General features: G+C 49.9%; 1 protein-coding gene across 12 annotated transcripts in view; it reads left to right on the top strand.

Annotated features, from left to right (window-relative positions):
* Window positions 1–20044, top strand: part of TLE3 (TLE family member 3, transcriptional corepressor) — a 47172-nt gene that overhangs the window by 22560 nt on the left and 4568 nt on the right. For 4 of the 12 annotated variants that reach the window (XM_073304508.2, XM_073304504.2, XM_073304500.2 and 1 more), the window contains 11 exons: window positions 5445–5649; window positions 8624–8640; window positions 11561–11680; window positions 11983–12033; window positions 12740–12892; window positions 13343–13475; window positions 14198–14382; window positions 15354–15430; window positions 15963–16212; window positions 16435–16682; window positions 17397–17544. In XM_073304508.2, coding sequence (XP_073160609.1) covers window positions 5445–5649; window positions 8624–8640; window positions 11561–11680; window positions 11983–12033; window positions 12740–12892; window positions 13343–13475; window positions 14198–14382; window positions 15354–15430; window positions 15963–16212; window positions 16435–16682; window positions 17397–17544 — 1587 coding nt within the window. The remainder of the gene's footprint in view (window positions 1–5444; window positions 5650–8623; window positions 8641–11560; window positions 11681–11982; window positions 12034–12739; window positions 12893–13342; window positions 13476–14197; window positions 14383–15353; window positions 15431–15962; window positions 16213–16434; window positions 16683–17396; window positions 17545–20044) is intronic. The other 8 variants (XM_073304505.2, XM_073304501.2, XM_073304507.2 and 5 more) reach the window with 5 other exon arrangements.

Here is a 20044-nt window from a genome sequence, read left to right as displayed (position 1 = left end):
CGAAAGCCACGGTCCCACTAGTGGGGTGTCACCATCTCAACCGCAGCCCTGCTAATGCACACCAGCGGGGCTGTGCTGTCGCTGAAGGCGAAGGTGTGATCTCTCCTGCCCAGCACTCTCCACTCGCACCTAAGGTACTAATTTCAAAGCTTGGGTAGGGCCACGGAATGGCTAACCTCAGCGTGCACACTCGGATACTCCTTGCTGCTGTGCTAGGAGGTAGACTTTAACATGGCCTCTCTCTCCAGGCTCACGCCAGCCATGTGGGCAGGGACTTAACTCTCTTCAAACTTACTTTCAAGAGCATTTTTTAAAAAGTCATTTTTTTTTCCCCAAAGCAGAAAAGCTTTGGGGACAATTTCAAATAAAACAGGAGGAAAACCCCCACATTTTATTCTCTTGTATACTACGTTTATCAGCAAGTCTTTAAAAAAAGAAAAGAGAAGAAAACCCCTTGCTAGTATAACAGAGAAACAAAACACGGTCAGATGGAGAGCTCATTAGAAATGTTTTCCCCTCTTTTGTCAGTAGTGGGCTGTGTTGGGCTTAATCTCTCTCTCTCTGAAAGGAAGTTGAGTCTTATAAATAATACAAGAAAATTTCATCTCACGAAGTGCCTAGATACTACAGAGATGGATGCTATCCAAAACCTCCAAGGCTCCAGCTTTGGAGCACCTACGGAAAACAAATTAGTACGTGCTTAGCACCCACCAGCCGCCAAGCTCCTCCTCTCCCCAGTACCTCCCCCTCCCCACCACACTGGCAGCCCCACTGATCAACTTCTCCCCACCCCGCCCAGCGCCTCCCACCCACTGCAGATAAGCTGTTCCCTGGCATGCAGGAGGCAGAGCAGGGATGGGCATGCTCCGGGGAGGGGGTGGGTAGAGGCAGGGCTGGGGTGCGGCCTTGGGAGAAGGGGTAGACTGGGAGTGGGGTCTGGGGTGGGGAGTCGAGCATCTTCCCCTCCCTCCCCCCCCCCGGCTAGAGAGGAAGTTGGTGCCTACGGATTCACTTACCTCATTCTTTAGAGGTGAGTGCTTAAAGATAACCCCCTAACCCCCAATACTCGCCACAAACAGGCCATGTTGGCCTGGCTCAAGAGGAGATGGGTTTGTGGGGAATGGAGGGCAAATGAAGGTTTGGGTTTAGAGAGCTTCATTGATTTCGGTAGCCAATTATGGTTCATCTTTGTCTGTCAGTCCCTCGTAAATCAAAACAAGGAAGTTAAATATACCCAGTGTGGCTGCGAGGGGGCCGGCCTGACGGCCTGCAGGAATCAAAGGGAGTGGATTTCTGCAAGCAGAGGAATGATTCAAGAGGGTGTAGCTAAGGATAATAGGATGATGCTAAGAACTGCTAGTTAGTGGGATAATCTGCCGAAGGAAGTGGTGGGGGTGCCATCGCTCAGCACATCTCCGACTCAATGGGACCAAACCCTGGGGAATGCCCAGCCGGGAGCCATGCTGCAGAGGCAGGAAGCTGTGCTCGGTGACGGACCACATCCCTCCTGTTTCCACAGGTGGTGATTCCGAAGGTGGCTGGTCTTTGGGTCACATTGCGATGAGTGAGTTTTGGCTAACGTCATGGGCAGCGTGAATGGTTGCAGCCACCTCATAAACTGCTGCTTGCTTTTCTCTCCTGAGAGGCAGAGTGGGAAGTTTCTTTCCTGTTTGCACAGCATGGTCCTCGTGCGTTATGCACAGACCACGGAGTCCTCTTGTCGACAATTCTGTGGTGCCAGCAACAGACGGGGCCATGGGCTATAAAATGCAGGTGTGTAGCTTCGTGGCTCTTGCAGCATAGGTTCAGGCCTGTCCCCTTTAAGACTGATGCCACTGAAGTCAGTGGAGAGTATTTCCATTGGCTTCAGTGGATGTAGGATCAAGCCACCTGAAATCCCCACACCCTTTCGCCTCCCCTCCCCACTACCAAAGCGCGGAGGGAGGCGCGAGCTTTGGGAGTGAAACTGCTTTTGAAGGAATAGGTTGGCCTCTTGCATGGCTGAGAAGTGACGTTTCTGGAATAGGCCATGCTTCAAATGTGCAGTTCACTCTGAAGCAATAAATAGTGCCAGCTTTCAAATCGCAGCCCCGTGTGGGGATTTCCCCCTTTGTGAAATGTGCCCTGCTGAGAGTGCTAGAAACCGAAAGCTTTCTGTGGAGAACCCCATCAGGCACACTGGCACAGTCATGCTTCCCCTGGCCCGCACCCTGCCCCTTCACTCTGCATCACCTCTGGGCTTCACCATTTCCACTGAGCTCTGGGCCTCTTGCAGCTGTTGAAGGACATGTCTGTCCATCAGTCCTAGCCTCCACTCCATGCTAATGCCACGCAGTGGCCTAGGCGAGCTAAGCTGCACACATTGGCAGGTCACTAGTTTTGGATATGCCTTAAAACAGATCTTCTTTATGGGAAATGACCAAGGGGACAGGGGCAGGAAGGGCACTTCCTCAGACAGGTGGGGCGAGGGGGAGAAGGTTAGTCAGTGTGGGGCTTTCCGAAGGGGTTTCCCTTGCCTCCTGCTAGCCTCAACGCCTGGTGGGATCAGGGCCTAACAATTCAACTCTCTGGGTTTCGGGGGAGTGGGGGTAGCGCAGATGCAAGCAAGACGGGGTTCGAGGAGCTTTCCCGCAGTCCCGCCCCAAGTATCTTTGTGCCCTTGTGCCCCGGCTCAGCAGAACCTCTGTCCTAGTGCTTCAGAAAGAGCAGGGGACTCTAGCCCAGATGGCAGGGTGAGGTCGTGCCTCTCAGAGCTGGGGACAGGATGGGGTGCACGTTGCACCCTGTAGAAGGCTGTAACAGGTATCTACAGCTCTGTGTGTTCCCTGAAGCCCCAAATGCAGGCAGCGTCTGGGGACAGGCTAACCCAGCATGTAACTCTGCCTTCAGTGAATTCTGGAGCCTCGAAGGAGAATACTTGCAACAGCTCAGATCCTTAGGGCTGCAAAGGGCCCTGACTCCCTTCCCTTTCAGCAGCCACTATCCCTCCACATACTTTCACTGTTGACACAACAGGCTCTAATGGCTCCTTTCAAGGAGTTACTGCCTTTGAGTAAATAACTTACTGCTTAAAATGACCCAAACAAATACGGGAGAGGGAAGCAGGCAATTCAGACTGCAGCCAAACCCCTGTAATTTCCCCTCTGTGAATGGACAATGTGGTGCAAGGATAAAACAACCCCATTGTTCCCAGGCCCCCAGCAGAGCTGAGCTCAGAACTGCACAACTAGGAGTCCCCCAGCTGTTGTTGGCCGAAACCAAATTCCTCTTGTTTTCTCATGTTCTGTAGTCCATGGTCCAGTGTAAACTCAAAGCAAGCCACTGCCTTCAGAGGAGTTTTTCCAGTTCTTTGCCTAGCCGCAGGGAGCAGAAATTGGCCCTGCAACTTCATCATTTCCAGCACTGGCCTATGGGTCCCTGGCCATGCAGCGGCCCCACAGCCATCCTCCGGAGGAAACGGTGTGTTAGGTTTTCATTCAACCGTACCTGGGATCTGTTTCTGAGAGAGGCCCAAGTCTGTGGCTGTTCTCCATACTGAAACTGGGACCTCCTGCAAGGGTAGGAGGTGGACACCCTCTCTCTGCCCCCTGTTTTCAGGTATACCTGAATATTCAGGTCCTTCTTTCATTGGGTACCTTGTGTCCAGATCCATCAGGCCTGACTGTCTCTGCTGCACTGAAATCCTTGTGTGCTCTGAGCCATTCTGGGAAGCCTTGGCTGGAACAGGCCCCAGCAGAAAGCCTGATCGATTAGACCTTGCAGTGGGTTCTGCCTCAGTTGGGTGCAGGATGTCGCAGCAGGGAATTGTGGCTTTTCTGATGTAGCAAAGGGAGGGTCAAAGGGAGGTACTTGGCTGAGGAAGTGGTAGCTTCAAAGGGATTCGGATAAACATCAAAAGCCTTGAATGCTTCTTCACAATCACCCCACCCTGTCACCAGTGCTAGTATTCACCCGCCCCTCAGGGCTTTTAACTTGGGTCGCAGGGCAAGTTTATAGGCACAGCATGGTGCTGATGCAAGGCAGCACTCTCCACAGACCCAGCAGCAGGTTCATGCTGAGGGTCCAAGCTCAGGCAGCTCGTGTCCTTGTGACAGGCACTGGCAAAAGTCTGCTTGGTGTGCTTTAAAATAAAACACCACCCACCTGGCTGGCTTTTCCTTTCTCTTCTGTACTCCTCTTATCGGGCGGGAACTGATACCTTGTCAGCAGAGCTGCTTAACAAGCTGCAGAGGTACAGCCTGCCGGGCGTTATTCCCGGGGGTGCGACGCTTCCAGTGAGAAGTAACGTGTTCTCCTTTCTATTGCTAAACAGAGTTAGAAAAAACCAGATCCGTAACCCGCCCCCAAGCCGGCTTCCCTGTGTGCTGCCACGGTGGAGGCAGCATTAGCCAGGGCGGAATTGGCCTCTTTGTTTTAGGGAATGGGTAGAGTTGCAATGAATCTGGACACTAGAAATGTTGCTGTTTTGTGGGGGCCTGGGGCGTTTAGGGGAACGGTGGCTCTTCCTTGCTAGATGCAAAGCTCGTAACAATGGTCCTGTTCCATTTGGAAGTCTGGGCGCTTGGTTAATAGGCTAGCTCAGAGATACTCAGACCTCAGGGTTTCAGGAGCCAAATTAGTAATCAGCATTACCCAAAAGAGCAGCAGATGTGGGAATTCGTTTCATTTACTATAGAACTATCTAGTCCTATTTAAACAGTATGACATGTATATAAATAAATAAAACACAGGCACCCTGATCGGTTAATATTTAAATCACGCAGTGTTTTGCAGCAGATGATACTAAAGAGCTGCAGGAGACAACATTAAAGAGCCACTTGTGGCTCGCGCCCCTCAGTCTGAGTATCACTGCGCTGGCTAGAATACTCTAGTAGAAGTGCAAATAGACTTAACCACCTGTTTTTCTTTTTACTGCCAAATACCTTAAAATTACTCCCCAGCAAACAAGCAGGAACTGCCTTCTGAGGCAGCATAAAAGGATAGCTGGACCCTTTTCCTTTCTTCCCAGATCATATCAGTTTTAACATCTGGCAAAAACAAGCCTCAGAGTTGTTGTGCTGGGTGTATTTCCCCCCCTTGTTCTGCTTACATCTCAGAAATGCCAGATTCTCTCGGTAATGTGGATTGCCGGGAATGAAATGGAACCCCCCAAGTGATGTCTTTCAAACACCTATGCTATTTATCCCTGGCTCAGAGGGCTGCAGTTATAAGCTCTGCCCTGTGTCTGTGCCTCCCTCCCTTCAGTCTGACTCTTCCTAGCATGGATTCTCCTTGCAGACAGAAGAATATGGAGTTTTAATCCAGTTTAATATTCCCCCATAATGTTCTGAGTGCGTGAAGCAGGCTCTGCCCCTTCCAGAGACTCCTCCCAATGTCACATGACCATTTAATATCTGCATAACATGCCGTTTCCCATCAATTGCTTACCGCTGATTTTATTGCAGCAGCAGCAGCTCCAGGCCCAACACCTCTCCCATGCTGCTCACGGCCCCCCGGTACAGCTGCCTCCTCACCCTTCAGGCCTTCAGCCGCCAGGAATCCCTCCCGTCACGGGGAGTAGCTCAGGACTGCTGGCTCTTGGGGCCCTTGGGAGCCAAGCCCACTTGACCGTTAAAGATGAGAAAAACCATCATGACCTGGATCACCGAGGTGAGAACAAAAGGCCTTACAGATACATATTCTTGTCTCCCTCTCTCTTCGTCTCTGCGCCTCGGGGCTCTTCAGAAACGCTCCTAAGCCTCTGACGGGCAATGCTACAGCAAAAGCATTGGTGAGCTTCTGTGACTCCTCTAACAACCAGGGACCGAACCCTGGGGCACCCTCTGCTCCTGCAGGAGGCGCCAGACCCTCCTAGCACAGAGACCGCTCATCTCACGGCACCCTCTAGAGATCTCCACAGCTTCCCACCCTAGGGGACTTGCTTGGCTTCTGCAGTGCAGCCGGTTGGTCTTTGCACTGATGGGATCCCGCTGCATAGGGGAAGCCGTGGACCGTCTCTTCTGTTCCATCTGTGCCTTGTAGTGGCGGCTCTGGCCTGGCTATCTAGGTGGTAGGGGCTGAGGGTTTGTTCATTAACCCTCTGATGTGCTTGTATGGAGCAAAGCTCCTTCCAGGTGGTCCCTGGTCCTTTCCCCCCAGGGGTTGGCCCAGCTGACTATAATGGATCTGGGCAGAAAAAATAGAACCGAGCAAGGCAGCGCTTAAAAAATGTGTTGGAGGAGAACATGCACTGGGATGCACTAATTCCTTTTCCCGACCATTGAACATTTCTGATGCAGAACTGGATCGGCAGCGTGTGCAGACTAAGGGTGAATTGCAGAGAGCGTGTCCGCTCCCCAGAGTTCAGCGGCAGGCGCTAGGCTCTCCCGGTGAGTGGGTTGGGTGGAGACGTTTAACGCCAATTAAAAATAGACTGGCATCCACAATGGGTCGTGCTGCAGATGTCAGAGCAACCACTTGCCACATAGGGAGTTTGCTACATCCCGTATGTGTATTTTAAACAAAAAACAAAACAAAAAAATCACTGCAAAGGTGTTTTATTTTTGTCTCCCTAAGGATAATGGGAAAAGAAACTACAGCACTGCAGTTATATTAAACAGGTACTTACCTGGCGAACTCAGAGTTGGCTCTAGTATAGCTTCACGGTAGCTCTGGCATCATGTACCCCGAAGTTTCGTAGCGGAGTAACAGGTTGGAAAAGTCAGTCTTTTATTTTTATTCTGACTGTATGCCTTACGCTGGAAAATAAAAGTGAGGGTAAGTTTTATATGGTGACTAATACCCCTTGGGGATAAGCCAACCCAGCCCCTGAAATTTTTGGCTGGGCCATCAGGGCTACCCCATTTGTTACACAAAGGGCCATGGGCTTGGTCCTCTGCCCTGAGCAGGAGACTCTGTTCCTGAGGTCTTGTCCCAAAGGCGCTAAGCCAGGGGGCAATAATTATGTTTTGTCAAGGTCCAGACTCCAGAGAACATTCAGAAAACAACAAAACAATAATAAGTAAATAAAAAGATTTTGGGGTCTGTTCCAAAGCATCTGGCGATCCAGATTTGGCCCATGGGCCACCTATTGACTACCCCTGCACTAAGCCAATGTCAAGTTGACTCTGTGGGGACTAGTGTTTTCAGGGAGTCTGGGTATTTCCAGTGTGAGCCCCCAAGTCAGCCTGGCTGGCTGGTGTAGAACATTCTCTGCAATTCACCTGTTGTCAATGACAATGACAGCATATTTCAGAGACCTCGATTGCTCGAAGGTGCCTTTCTCCTCTTACTAGCCAAATCCTGAGTTCATGTTTGGAGCAACTTATTTCCAATGGGGAAAAAAAAAGTTTAATTTTCTTGGGCCCTGAGGTGTTTTCTTTGCCCGTGTGTAATAGTGAGCATGGTTTGGTGACACACTTTTGTAGCAATTTGACCTTATGCTGCCTGATTTTCCCCTGCTAATAGTCTGATTTGTGTCCATAAGTTTATATGCAGGCCTATTCTTGGAGGCTTAGTTGATGCCTTTCCTAAAATCAGGGCCTCTCGCTCCATTTGTGGGACCTAGTCCTAATTGTGTAATCTATTTGAGGATCCAAAATAGCTATACTGTACACACTCAGATGCTTTGCAAGTGTCGTCCTTACGAGCTCCTTACAGGTGGCAGTGAGAACACTCCAACCAGCTTTATATCTAGATATGGACACAGCAAGAGTTATTGCTTAAAAATGGCTGCCAGGGCTTAATGAATCATATGAAACTGCACAGTCTCTCTCTAATTGCAAGAAATCTGCTTGGAAACTTGCACTCGTCTGGAAATAAACAATGCTCCCTGCCAAAGTCATTTTTTTTAATCACTAGAGATAATAAGAGAATCTTTGTAGAACAAAAAATGGTGGCATCAAGTCAATTACAAACCAGTACAGTGCTGGAGGAGTTCCACACTTCTCTGCTCTCTATTAATATATCAAGATCTCACGTCTCTTCCCCCTAGACATATCAACTTTTAGAGTAGTTATCTTGTGCTTCTACTAACCTAGGAGGTTCTATTGTCGTGGGTATTTTTTCCCTGTGAAAGCTTCAGGAAAAAATTATTGGAAGTTGTTATCAAATTACATTCATTTTTTTTCTACATGAGTTTAAATTGTCAGGCAAACTAGTGGGAGAATGGGTCTATTTATGTATAAATTAATGACTAAACCTCTGACCACATCCCGTTAAAGTGGCAACACTTATCTTTGTAATTCTACAAAGAGGATGAGTCTGGATGTTCAGTATCTTCGCCTCCTGGATTTATGACTTAACATGTGTAAATAGTTTAGTTCCTGCCATTTCTCTTTGTATTTCAATGCATTTCCCCTTAGACACTGTTTATTTTGCCATATAATTCACTTAGACAAAAAAAAAACAAACAAAAATAAACGGGGGGGTGGGGGAATATTGGGGGTGTGTGATTGAGCAAGGGAAGCTAATTTAAAATGAAAAGAGCCAGAAACGCTTTGATTGAATTAAGCCAGAAGTCGCATGTGATGAGGAACTGCAGGGTTTATTTTCTGTTAAGACTTATTTGAACTTGTTTTATTTTTCTGTCTTCTCTTTATCTTGGCTGGGACCTTACCTCTGACACGGGCCTCATTCCTAACAGAGCGAGACTCAAATGCAGTAAGTTCTGTTATGTTCTTTTTCTTTTTTCTTTTTTATCTTGGTTTCTGATCACTGTGCTCTTTTAATTTATCTATTGTTTTTAAAAGCAGACTTCCGGGGTTAGACTCTCTAGTGATCTCTGTTGGACCCAAAAAAAAAAAAAATCCTACGGGTGGAGCTAACTAAAATAGTTTTTTTTTTTTTTGACTTTGACTATGTTCCGCTTCGGTTCTGCTGAAGTAAACATTAAGCAAATGCACATTGTCTTGCCGGTACACTCCTGTATGCCAGTTATGAGATTTGGTTTAAATCTTTTTGATTGCTGCACAGCTTTAAGATTCTGTTTCAATTGAATAAGCTTTGTGAATGAGTGCAGTCAAGTCTGTAGGGATAAAACTCCTTCAGCGATTAGGAAAGCTATTTTATTCCTGATCACTGTTCTATTATCTTGGGTCATCTAATCTGTTGGGATGGCTTTGGCTATTACATTGTGTTAAGTAGGACTTGGAAGGTCAAGCAGTTAACTAACCATCTAAATAGCAATGGTTGTGGGCAATTGTTGCCTCGAGCAGCTTTTTGTTAATTCTTGTTTTGACTTGGTTGCATCTTAGAAGACAGTCTTGGTGTTTGGCAAGAAAAGGGGAGGATGATTCCAGAGAGACATTTTTGCATGGGCAGAAACTAACACAAACCTGCTGCCGCACTTAGTTATTTTTTTCTTTAATATTTTTTTTGTTAAAGAACAGTCCACCCTCCTCCTCAGCCCTCTTTAATTCTATCCCCTTCCTCACCCCCCTCCAGCCCTTGCTTTGGGCCTTATCCCAAGGTACACAATGCTTTCTGTTTAAAAGAAAAGCTGGCAGGACAAAAAACAGTTGAGTCTTCACTTTGCACTGATTTCCTGTCATCCGTGCATAGCCGACTTTCACAGTGCAGAGACCACAAATGGGCCTTTTGAGAGTCAAATGCAGATGGAAATAAAAGTGCCATTTAAGGGGGGGCTGACGGGAGGGATTGGCCATCATTAAGTTGCTTGTTAAGGTTGTAGGGAACGGTGAGGGCGGGTTTTGTACGAAATATACAAATGTTTGGGCTCCTTTTTCTTTGGAGTTGGGAAAATGTTCCCGTTGGGGGTTTAATGTGAACTATAAGCAAAACTAGATTCATTCATATTTCCTAGCCTGAGCAATAAAAAATATTTAGTTTCTTGGCTGTGCGCCAAGAAACAGCTGAATGGATCAATGCCTCTAAATGCTTGACATGATTCTCTGGTAGCTGCGAGCTTTTTCAGCATGACTGCCTGAGAAGAAAGGCCCTGGTGTTATCCAAAGCTGCTTATTGGGTACTGAGGAGAAACATGAACTGCTTTAGTTCTCCTTTTCAGACACCAAAGAAAAGGAAGCAGAGGAGCTTAAAAACATTTCTATGTAGCATGGGGTGGCAGGCACTCCTATAAGAAATGAAATGATGGTAATTTCTGCTGCAGCTTGTAGAAACTAATTGAATTGCGTCTGTCTGAGAACATCCCCAGTTTGCACTGCTGTAGTTAAAGGCCAAGTAACTGGTTTTTTTTCCATGCTAAATTCCGTTCTCAGAAGGCGGCTTCGCTCTGCCATTTTTGCTCTTAGCTAACGCTTGGCATGCAAGAGGCCTTGTTGGAGGAGCAAACGTATCGAATGATGTTTTCTGAGATCGGATGCTGTTGCTTAGAGGAAAAACAAAACAAAGCCCACCAACCTGACTACGTGACCATACTGACATCATGTCAATGTTTATTTTTAAAATCTTTTCTGCATGTCTTGTGGCTTGGCAGAGATCGGTTCCCAACGTGGTCCAGTTGCAATTGATGTAAAACAGTTCCAGTGTAGCATGTTGAGTCTTTTGCAGTTTGCCTTCTAATAAACCCAGCAGATGAAATCCTGGCTCCATTGAAGTCTATGAGAATTCTGCCACTGACTTAATGGGAACCAGAGTTTCATCCAGAATGCATAACTTCATCAGTATGACACTGCGGACCCTTTAGCAAGTCAGTAACCTTACTTGTGCACATAATTAAGGACTTCAGTGAGGCTCCTGGCCAGAGGAAAGTTATTCAGGTACTTGTGTGGTAGAGGAAATGAGTTCCCAAGAACTGGCTAGTTTTGGTGAGCTTTTTTTCAATGCACTCGAAACTCAGCAAGTTGTGCCACAAAGCTGTGGGCTGCTCTGCACCGACAGACCCCCGTGCCCCTCACAAAGCCCTGCTCATGTCCGATGGGCTCCATGCAGGCTCAGGGTCTGCCCACGTGGTGCTGTTTGCAGGATCAGGGCCCTGGTCATTGGAAGCTGAAGACAACTGTCCACAGTCCTACCCTACAGCATGTCAGGGCGCAGCTTCAGGTGTCCTTGTCTTTGTCTCTGTGTAGAGCTCAGTAGTGCAGGGTTGTCGGGGCTAGCCGGGCTGCTCACCTGCCAAAGTCTGTGTCGTGTCAGAGCCAGAGTGGGCTCCCAAGTGGAGAAAGCTGTCTTCTGACCTGGGGAGAGGAGGAGGCCAGGAGCAAGCCCCTCTGTTGGTGCCACATGGCCTGAAGAGAGGGGCACTCAAACAGGCAGGTCCCTGGCCCTGGAGGGCATGACCCCTTTAATTAGGCATTCGACATCCTTCTGTGTGATTGTAAAGAAAGCCATTGGATGGTGCCCTGAGCTCTCTTCTGGCTCCCATCATAGTTCAGCTGCTTGCATTTTGCAGGGCTATAAGAATTACATAAAAATAGCGTGTGTGTGTGTGTGTGCGTTCGTTCGTTTTGAGAGGGTCAGGGGTCTGCGTGTAAGAATCAGCCCTGTTCAGAGACCGTTTTAGCTGCTTTAAAAGCTGCCACTTCTGAAATCACTTGAAACTGCGATAACCCACTTAATGGGGAGCTGAACACCTTCTTGGATTTTTTTTCTGTGATTCCAGAATAATTCTGTCTCACCATCAGACAGCCTGAGAGCTAGTGAGAAACACAGGAGTTCTACAGACTACAGCATCGACGCCAAAAAGCGGAAAGCAGAGGAGAAGGACAGCATGAGCCGCTATGTAAGTCACAAGAGCTTTCTTGATGTTCCCTTAGCTCTTGCGCGTGTCTGAAAACTAGGTGTTCCAGCCAGATGGTGTAACATGGGGGAACGATCTCGTAGTGCAGGATAAGAGAGCTCCTTCTGTGATGGGTTTCTTTATAGTCATCTTGGCTACAGTTTTCAAAAGCACTGAAGTCCAGTTGCCTTTGAATGAGCTCTAGGCTCCAGAATCCCATGGGTGCTTTTGAAAATGCTACCCCTGACTGCTGGATTGGCGGAGTCGGCTCTTCTCGCAGTAGGGTGACTTTCTGTTTGTTTCAGGACAGCGATGGTGACAAGAGCGATGACCTGGTGGTTGACGTCTCCAATGAGGTGAGCATGGGTGTCGTTTTTCAAGGCTGCTGCTTTCGCTCTGGTTTAATGCTGACTTGCGGGGGGAACTGAGGCACCAGACCTGGTGTGCAGGCCTTAAATCTCCATCACAAAGCACGGTCTAGTGCTAGGAGGCCTTGCCTTGCCTTTCTCCGCTTCCTTGTTCTTTCTAAGAGCGGCCATATTGAGACCCATGTACTGTGTCCCCACAGGAAAGGGATCGCTCAGGCAGTGGCAGGCCCAGTCCTGAGCTGGAGAAGGCTGTCCTGTTCCCAGGCCTGTCCTTCCCTTGGCCTCTCCTGGCTTAGCCCCGACAAGGCGTTGATCAGTGAGACTTGTCCATGCTTCTGTGGTGCGGACACAGAGTTGCTACGCGTTGTATTGAGGCCTGTCCTGCTGTAGCTCTCTTCACACAGGCCACTGCTTTGATACCGGCTTTGAACTGAAGCCCAGAAGTGAAAGGAGCTGTGTCCCCTCCCACAGCCAGTCCCTTTCCCCCCTTAGTTTAAACGTTCTCTCTTTGGGCTACCTTAAACTCAGGCCCTTCCCGCTGTATCTGAATGTGAGGACAGCATGTGAAACAAAGAATTGCGTGGTCAGCATGGCCATGACCCTCCTGCGCTTTAAAAACCCTGACAAGTGGGCACTTGAAAGCTTTCCCCCACCTCTGCCACTGGCCGGGTGCTAAATGGCGTCCTGTCTTTAGGATCCAGCTACACCCCGCGTCAGCCCAGCCCACTCGCCGCCTGAGAACGGGATAGACAAAACCCGAGGGCTGAAGAAGGATGCTCCGAACAGCCCTGCTTCGGTCGCCTCGTCCAGCAGTACGCCTTCCTCGAAGACTAAAGACCTGGGCCATGTAGGTGGATTGGCGCCAAGTACACGGCAGCCAGGCGCTGGGGGGAGGGCTGGGGCTGTCCCGACCTCTGGAAGGAGGCTGGTTCATGTGGTGTGCAGAGTTGGTGTTTAAACCTCTCAGCCACGTCTTCCCAAGGGAAAGGTGCGTTCTTAGCTCAAGCTTGCTGGCTTGAGGCGATACCCCAGTGAGGACAAGGCAGCATGTTGTCGTCCCGAGAGACCGGCTTTTAATGTGACCCTGTGAACTCAGTGACAATGACACACTGCCTTGTCCTCACGGGGATTTCACCTCCAGTCCGTGAGCTCGAGCCAGGCATGCACCTTTCCTTGAGTTGCTCCTCAGCGCTGCCGGGGCCTGAGGCAGGGCAGCAAGGCGCAGTGAAAGGAGAGGGGTCTCTTCGTGCTGATCACTAAGCCACATCTCTTCTTGGGTTTTCTTCTTTCTGGCCAGAACGACAAATCGTCAACGCCTGGGCTCAAGTCAAACACTCCTACGCCAAGGAACGAAGCCCCAACTCCCGGGACGAGTACCACTCCAGGCCTTCGGCCTATGCCGGGCAAACCAGCGGGCATGGACCCACTGGGTATGTGCTTTTGGGGGAGAGGCCTAGATTTGCTATGTGATAGCGAGCACAGTGCGGCCCTGATTCTGACCGGGGCCTCCTACGCTCTAAATGCCAGAGGGTTTGATGGTTTATGGCATTGGCCGCTGCAGAGCTGTATAACCACCTTTGTGGTGCTGGGCGCAGAGCTCTGGAGGAGTTTGCAGACCTAACGTGGCAAATTGGCCAGGGCCGCCCCAATTTCCAGCGAGCCAAAGGGAAGGACACAGCATGTGCACGCTCCTTCCTGCTGCCGCGGGGAGGAGGAGAGCTTGGACCAAATTCAGAGCTGCTACAGCTCCCCCTGAAACCAGCGACATCCGCACCCGCGTACGCCGGGGCTGAACGCCGAGAGCCGCACTGCAGTCTCCGTTGCCGTGGTGTCAGAATGGCGGCAGTGTGCTGCCATGTCACCGAAACGTGCCGGGGAGGTTGGAGGCCAGCGTGTCAGGGCCCGTCCCGGGCTTTGCTCCTCCGGCATGTGGAGCTCCCCAGCTCTTCACCCACCACACGCTGCTAGTTTGTGCCTTAACGGTCATCCCGTTAGAGCCGCCCCGTCCCTGCCCATTTCCAGGGAGACAGGAGCATGGGGCGGGGGTGGGATGCCCCAAGGAGTCAGGTATTGTGGATTTAGTTTAGCAGGCTAGAACTTTCCCAGGTTTCTGGTAAGTGAATCTAGTGGTGACCAATTTCCTCCTCTCCAGCGTCTGCCCTGAGGAACCCCCTATCCATCGCTGGCTCCTATGCGGCTCCCTTCGCCATGATGGGACACCATGAAATGAACGGCTCTCTGACGAGCCCGGGGGCCTACGCGGGGCTCCACAACATCCCGCCCCAGATGAGTGCCGCGGCCGCTTATGGCCGATCGCCAATGGTGAGCTTCGGAGCTGTACGTAGACCTTTTAGCTCCTTCTCTGGTCACGCCGGGGCCGGGCGCGTCGCGGCGGGGTGGGGGACTTCCCAGCCCAGGCAGTCTAGAGTGCAGCTGCCAGCGTGCTGAACTCTGGGCTCTCCCCCGTGGGGAGCGAACAGCCAGCTCTGGGCTCTCACCCAGTCGGCGTCTTACAAGCGGGGAGGGCGGTGGAGTGAGTCACTGCTATAAAGCCAGGTGCTTGCAGACAGCTGCTTTTGGTTCTGCTCCTCTGATGGGCTTTCGGAGAACAGCCTGGCTTCAGTGCCAACTCCTGCAGTGTAAACCCAGCAAACCTCAACGCGGGGACTGCGGGAGCCGGGAGAGCCGCCTCTGTCTGAACCGAGAGCTGCTGAGCACTGGCCTGGAGTTAGCGGAAGCTGCCATGGCACCGCGCCGCTGGGGACCAGCCCCGGCACCTGTTTGCAGGGGCGTGTAAATCCGAGCACAGGCCTTGATCTCAGCTGTTTTCGTGGGGCCATATTCTGGGGTCCCTGCCCGTTATAACCAGTCCAGACCCAGGCTCTCCTGTAGGTTTGTCGAGAGCTTGCCTGAGTATGGGCTGATTAGCACATGGAGAAAGGACCTTGGCATTGGCCATAGGGTTCCTTGCCCATCTGGAAGCAGCGGGACATTGGGGAACACCTGTTTCCACTGGATTTCCACTCCAGTCCTGCAGATCCCCAGACCCTGGGTAATCCTGGCAGTAGCTTCCCATTTCTGGGGAGATGAACAATAATAATTGCACACTGATTTGTCATCAGCTGTCCTAGGGGCATGAGGAGTGATGTGAAATGCAAAAAGCCAGGGAAAGCCCGTACTCATCTGTTCCCCCCTGCACACTCCGATGCCATGTGGGAGTTGGCTCAGTCTCGCTGCTGGTGTGTGTCAGAAGCGGGGACTTTTCATTCAGCAGCCAGCATCTGAGGCTGTTTCTGTCTGTCTTACAGGTCGGCTTTGACCCCCATCCACCCATGAGGGGCCCCGGTCTCCCCACAAGTCTTGCGTCCATACCCGGCGGGAAGCCGTAAGCCACCCTTTCTGTTCCTGTGCTGTTATGGTTAGGTGACATGGGGCGTTTGCTTCCTCCTCCTGCCACCACTTCCATGCTGCTTTACTCCTCTACGTGCCCCTTGCCCCGTTCCCGCACCCCACCTCCCAGCCCCAGCCAGAAACAGCGCAGGCAAGTGGGTGCTGCCCAGCCTTAGTGCGAAAGATACGTGGCTTCTTCCAGAATGCTCGATGCCTTGTCCCCGGGTTTGCAGACAGTCCCGCCCCTGGGAGCACAGAGTGCACAGCTGAACATTTTCAGAGCTGCAGGGACCATCAGAGATTCCCAGGCCAGAAGGGACCATTGTGATTGTCTAGTCTGGCCTCCTTAGCGTCCTCAACATCCCCATGGAAGTCAGTGACTGGCAGATGTGCTCCCTGTGAAAGGGAGCACACAGCCCAGACATCAGAGCAGTCAAGCAACTACATGATGACTGCAGGTTCTGTGCCATGTGTGTAAACCTCTCTCCTGGCCTAATTCCCCCCCTGCCTTCGTCCTCCTCCTACAGAGCCTACTCATTTCACGTAAGCGCTGATGGGCAGATGCAGCCGGTCCCGTTCCCCCACGATGCCCTTGCTGGCCCTGGCATCCCAAGGCACGCTCGGCAGATCAATACGCTGAGTCACGGGGAGGTGGTATGTGCTGTGACTATTAGCAACCCAACCAGACACGTGTACACCGGAGGAAAGGGATGTGTGAAGATCTGGGATATCAGCCAGCCGGGCAGTAAGAGTCCCATTTCACAGCTGGATTGCTTGGTAAGTTGCAGGCGGAATATGCATATGGGTGCGAGTGTCTACCGATGCTTTGCTGTGTGTGTTCTTGCTAACCTGATCCGTTCTGACTAGTTTCAGAACCATAGTGAGCTTGCTCATGCTGACCATGCAGAAAGAATGTCACTTACTTTCCCCTGTGCCTGTTACAAGACGAGTTGGACAAGAACCTCCCGGTAACTCTAGCACTGTTGCTTATTCCTGCAGAACAGAGACAACTACATCCGTTCCTGCAAACTCCTCCCTGACGGCCGCACGCTTATTGTGGGAGGGGAAGCGAGTACGCTTACAATCTGGGACCTGGCTTCCCCGACACCAAGGATCAAGGCTGAATTGACCTCCTCTGCCCCAGCATGCTATGCTCTGGCAATCAGCCCTGATGCAAAAGTCTGCTTCTCCTGTTGCAGCGACGGCAATATTGCTGTGTGGGATCTCCACAACCAGACACTGGTCAGGTGAGTCTTTAGAAATGGATGTTGCGAAGACACCAGTGTGAAGGTATGTAAGGTCGGTGTCTGGAATTGTGTGCTTTTCATACCAAAACGTTAATTTTGAACAACATTCTTGGGTTGTTCAAGACGACAAATGGCAGAAAGACTGGCAATAAGTGAAAGGAAATAGTGTTAGTTTAGGTTAGGGGTGCAATATATAAATTGTGATCAGAGCTCAAACTGGGCCAGTGTCCACTGGCATCTCTCTCAAGCTTCCTTCTTGTTCTCACGTCTCAGCTTTCATTGAGAAAGGAAAGTGAGTTTCTAGCTGCTACGAAACCTTGAAAATGGGAACTGAGTGCAAACCGGTGGAGGTGTCAGAACCTGAAATGTTAGCTCTGAGAGATGGGAGAGGTTGATTTTGTGGGAAGAGCTCAGGAAAGCACGACTACTTCTTTCCCCAGTTAAGTCCCTGCCAGTACTCGGCCTGCAGAACAGACTGGAACTGGTGCAACTTCATTTGTTGGATTGCATTGTCTCACATACAGAATTTTCTTCTATATAAACATGGCATCCAGGTTCCTTATCAGTGACTGTCTCGACCTTGGAGTGACTGTACAGATACCGATGAGCTGTTGTTGATCCCTGAATGTAACACAAATGTTGAGAGAGAGACAAATGTGTGTGTTTGAGATTTCTAAAGCCCTTCCTCTTGCGTGTTGGATTTTGGCTTCTCAGGCAATTCCAAGGCCACACAGATGGCGCAAGCTGCATAGATATCTCGCATGATGGTACAAAATTATGGACAGGTGGTCTGGACAACACAGTGCGTTCCTGGGACCTTAGGGAAGGAAGACAGCTCCAGCAACATGACTTCACTTCCCAGGTAAGCGCTGGGTTTCTCTTGCCTCTGGAGGAGGGAAGACTGCCCGATTCCGGGCTGTTGCAAATTTCATAGTCTTGTGACTTTTGACGAATGGGGTGTTTCCTTTGGCACTGAGGTGGGCTGTTCTCTCGTCAGTGGGTTTAAAGTTATCTGGTATCACCAGTAGTTGGCTGGAGTTTGTGGCTGATTCTCTTATGTGTGTTGAAATGTCATTCCAGGATCTCCATGGCAACTGGCAGGATGCGTCTTAATATTCTTAGCAATCTAAAGGGGAGAGTGCCACAACCCTGGGACTTTGGGTGTCTTACACAGGTGGGGCAGAGGGGCAGACCCGACTGCCCTGCTGGAAGGTTTGCGTCCCTAGCAGGTTATGGGTGGTAGGGGAATGATGCTTTTCCTTGTTAGTGTACGGACTTGCAATGTCTTAATTAAACACCGTGGTTGTTCCTTTGTCAAGAAGTCAGTGACATGAGCGGTGGTTGCTATTAAGAAGCCAGCATTTGTCAACAGGTGCCACACAGTTGCCATAGGTAGGAACATGAGACTGGCCACACTGGGTCAGACCAGTAGTCTATCTAGCGTGGTACCCTGTTTATGACAATGTCAGGTGCCAAATGCTTCGGGGGAATGAACAGAACCAGGCAATTTATTGAGTGATCCATTCCCTGCCATCCAGTCCCAGCTTCTGGCAGTCGGAGGTTTAGGGACACCTAGAGCATGGGGTTGTGTCCCTGACCATCTTGGCTAATAGCCGTTGATGGACCTGTCCTCCATGAACTTATCTAATTCTTTTTTGAACCCAGTTATACTTTTGGCCTTCACAACATCCCCTGGCAGTAAGTTCCACAGGTTGGCTGCGCGTTGTGTGAAGAAGCACTTCGTTTTGTTTGCCTTAAACATGCTGCCTGTTAATTTCATTGGATTACCATCTTTAGGGGTAAACTAGTATCTCAGATCTTACTGTTGGTAAATGCTGTTGTCTTAATGGTGAGCAAACCCATGCTGGATTAACCTGGTCTGCTGCTGCTGTAAGTGATACGAATTCCCAACTTCCTATGGGATTTCCAGTTTCTATTTAACTGCACACCGAGTACCCTGAGGCTTACTCCAAATACCTGAGCCTGGGCCATTGTCGCTGCGCATCCGTTTCCACAGCCCCCATATCGCTAGTTACATGTGTAAATAAGTGCCTGATAAGGGAATAGAAATGGTGCGTTTCTGACGGCTCTGCTGAACACACGGCCTGTCAGGAGTTCCCACTGTGTTGACGCTTGGCAGAGGGAATCTGGCTGGCCTGATGCCATGCAGTCAGTGCCATTGTGGCTTCCAGGCCAGGAACGGGCAGGACTTAAAGCCCAGTTAATCTTGCAGCTTTCCAGGCAGAGTTTTCCTATGCTGGGAAATGTTGGAAAGACGCATTCTGTCCATCTCTGTAAATGCTCTGGCTAGAAACTCGTCCCTGGAGGAGGCTGCATTTGAGGCTACAGTGCTGGATTCAAAAGAAGAAAATCCCTTGTATCTTGTTCATGTGGGTCCTGGTTTTGTTGGACTCAAAATGTCAGTAGTTTAGGAGATTGAAGCAGACTCCTTCCAAACTCAGCAAATCACTTTTGTTCTGAGTTGTCGATCTTGCTGTCAGTTGTGGTAGCAAGGACACCCATTTAATATCAACCCAGGGCATGTGTGCCCCCCAGGACAGGAGAGAGCAGAGGCCTTAATTTTTATTCAGTTCTACTGGAACTTGGAATAGCATAAGACTATAAATGAAGAGCAGGGAATTTTCTGCCATTCCAGGAAAACAATGCTCCTGACCCACTCCAGCTCCATCAATAGAAGGACCAGAATCTCTCTCTGAACAAATCTGTGTGTGTTTAAATAAAAAGTTCCTGTTCCATGATGTGCCTTTTGTATTGATCCTCTGCTTTCAACAGAGCTGGAGTCAGTAATGCCTGGCTGCAGAAGCCATGGAAAATGCAGCAGTGCAGAAGCTTAGTCTTGTATTTAATTGCACTGAAGCTTACATTAGGAAAAACAGGATAATCAGTGTTTAGTTCCTGGTTACTAAGATTCTGAGTGTGCATAGGAGAAAGGGCCTGCAGTTTCCGGGATAATTCTCCATTGATTTTTTTTTTTTCCCCCTTTCATTTAAGTAGATCAATTCATATGTTATGTAAACAGTTTTCTTCAGCAAGTACTGCTACTGGACTCCCTGTCACCAGGGCTTGAAGAATTTGTAGCTTTGGGTGGCGATGTAAATGTGTACTCTTCTCGGGTGGGGGAAATTCATTGTATGAAACCGGGCTTGTGTTTCGGCCAGCCCCAAAGTGTGCAGTTATTTCTGTTGCTGTTAGGTTAGGACTAGTCGTATACCGGGCAGTACTCAGTCAGGAGGAAAATACTTACACTTCAGCAACCTAGGAGAGGCATTTTTAGGGGACTGGGTAGTTCTGGCTACAGAAATCTTCGCCACTAGGTTGCTTGTTTAAATCTGGGTAAGGTC

The sequence above is a fragment of the Lepidochelys kempii genome, chromosome 10 (assembly GCF_965140285.1).
Source record: "Lepidochelys kempii isolate rLepKem1 chromosome 10, rLepKem1.hap1, whole genome shotgun sequence".
Classification (NCBI taxonomy): Eukaryota; Metazoa; Chordata; order Testudines; family Cheloniidae; genus Lepidochelys; species Lepidochelys kempii.
This window is presented reverse-complemented; position numbering and strand designations above follow the sequence as displayed.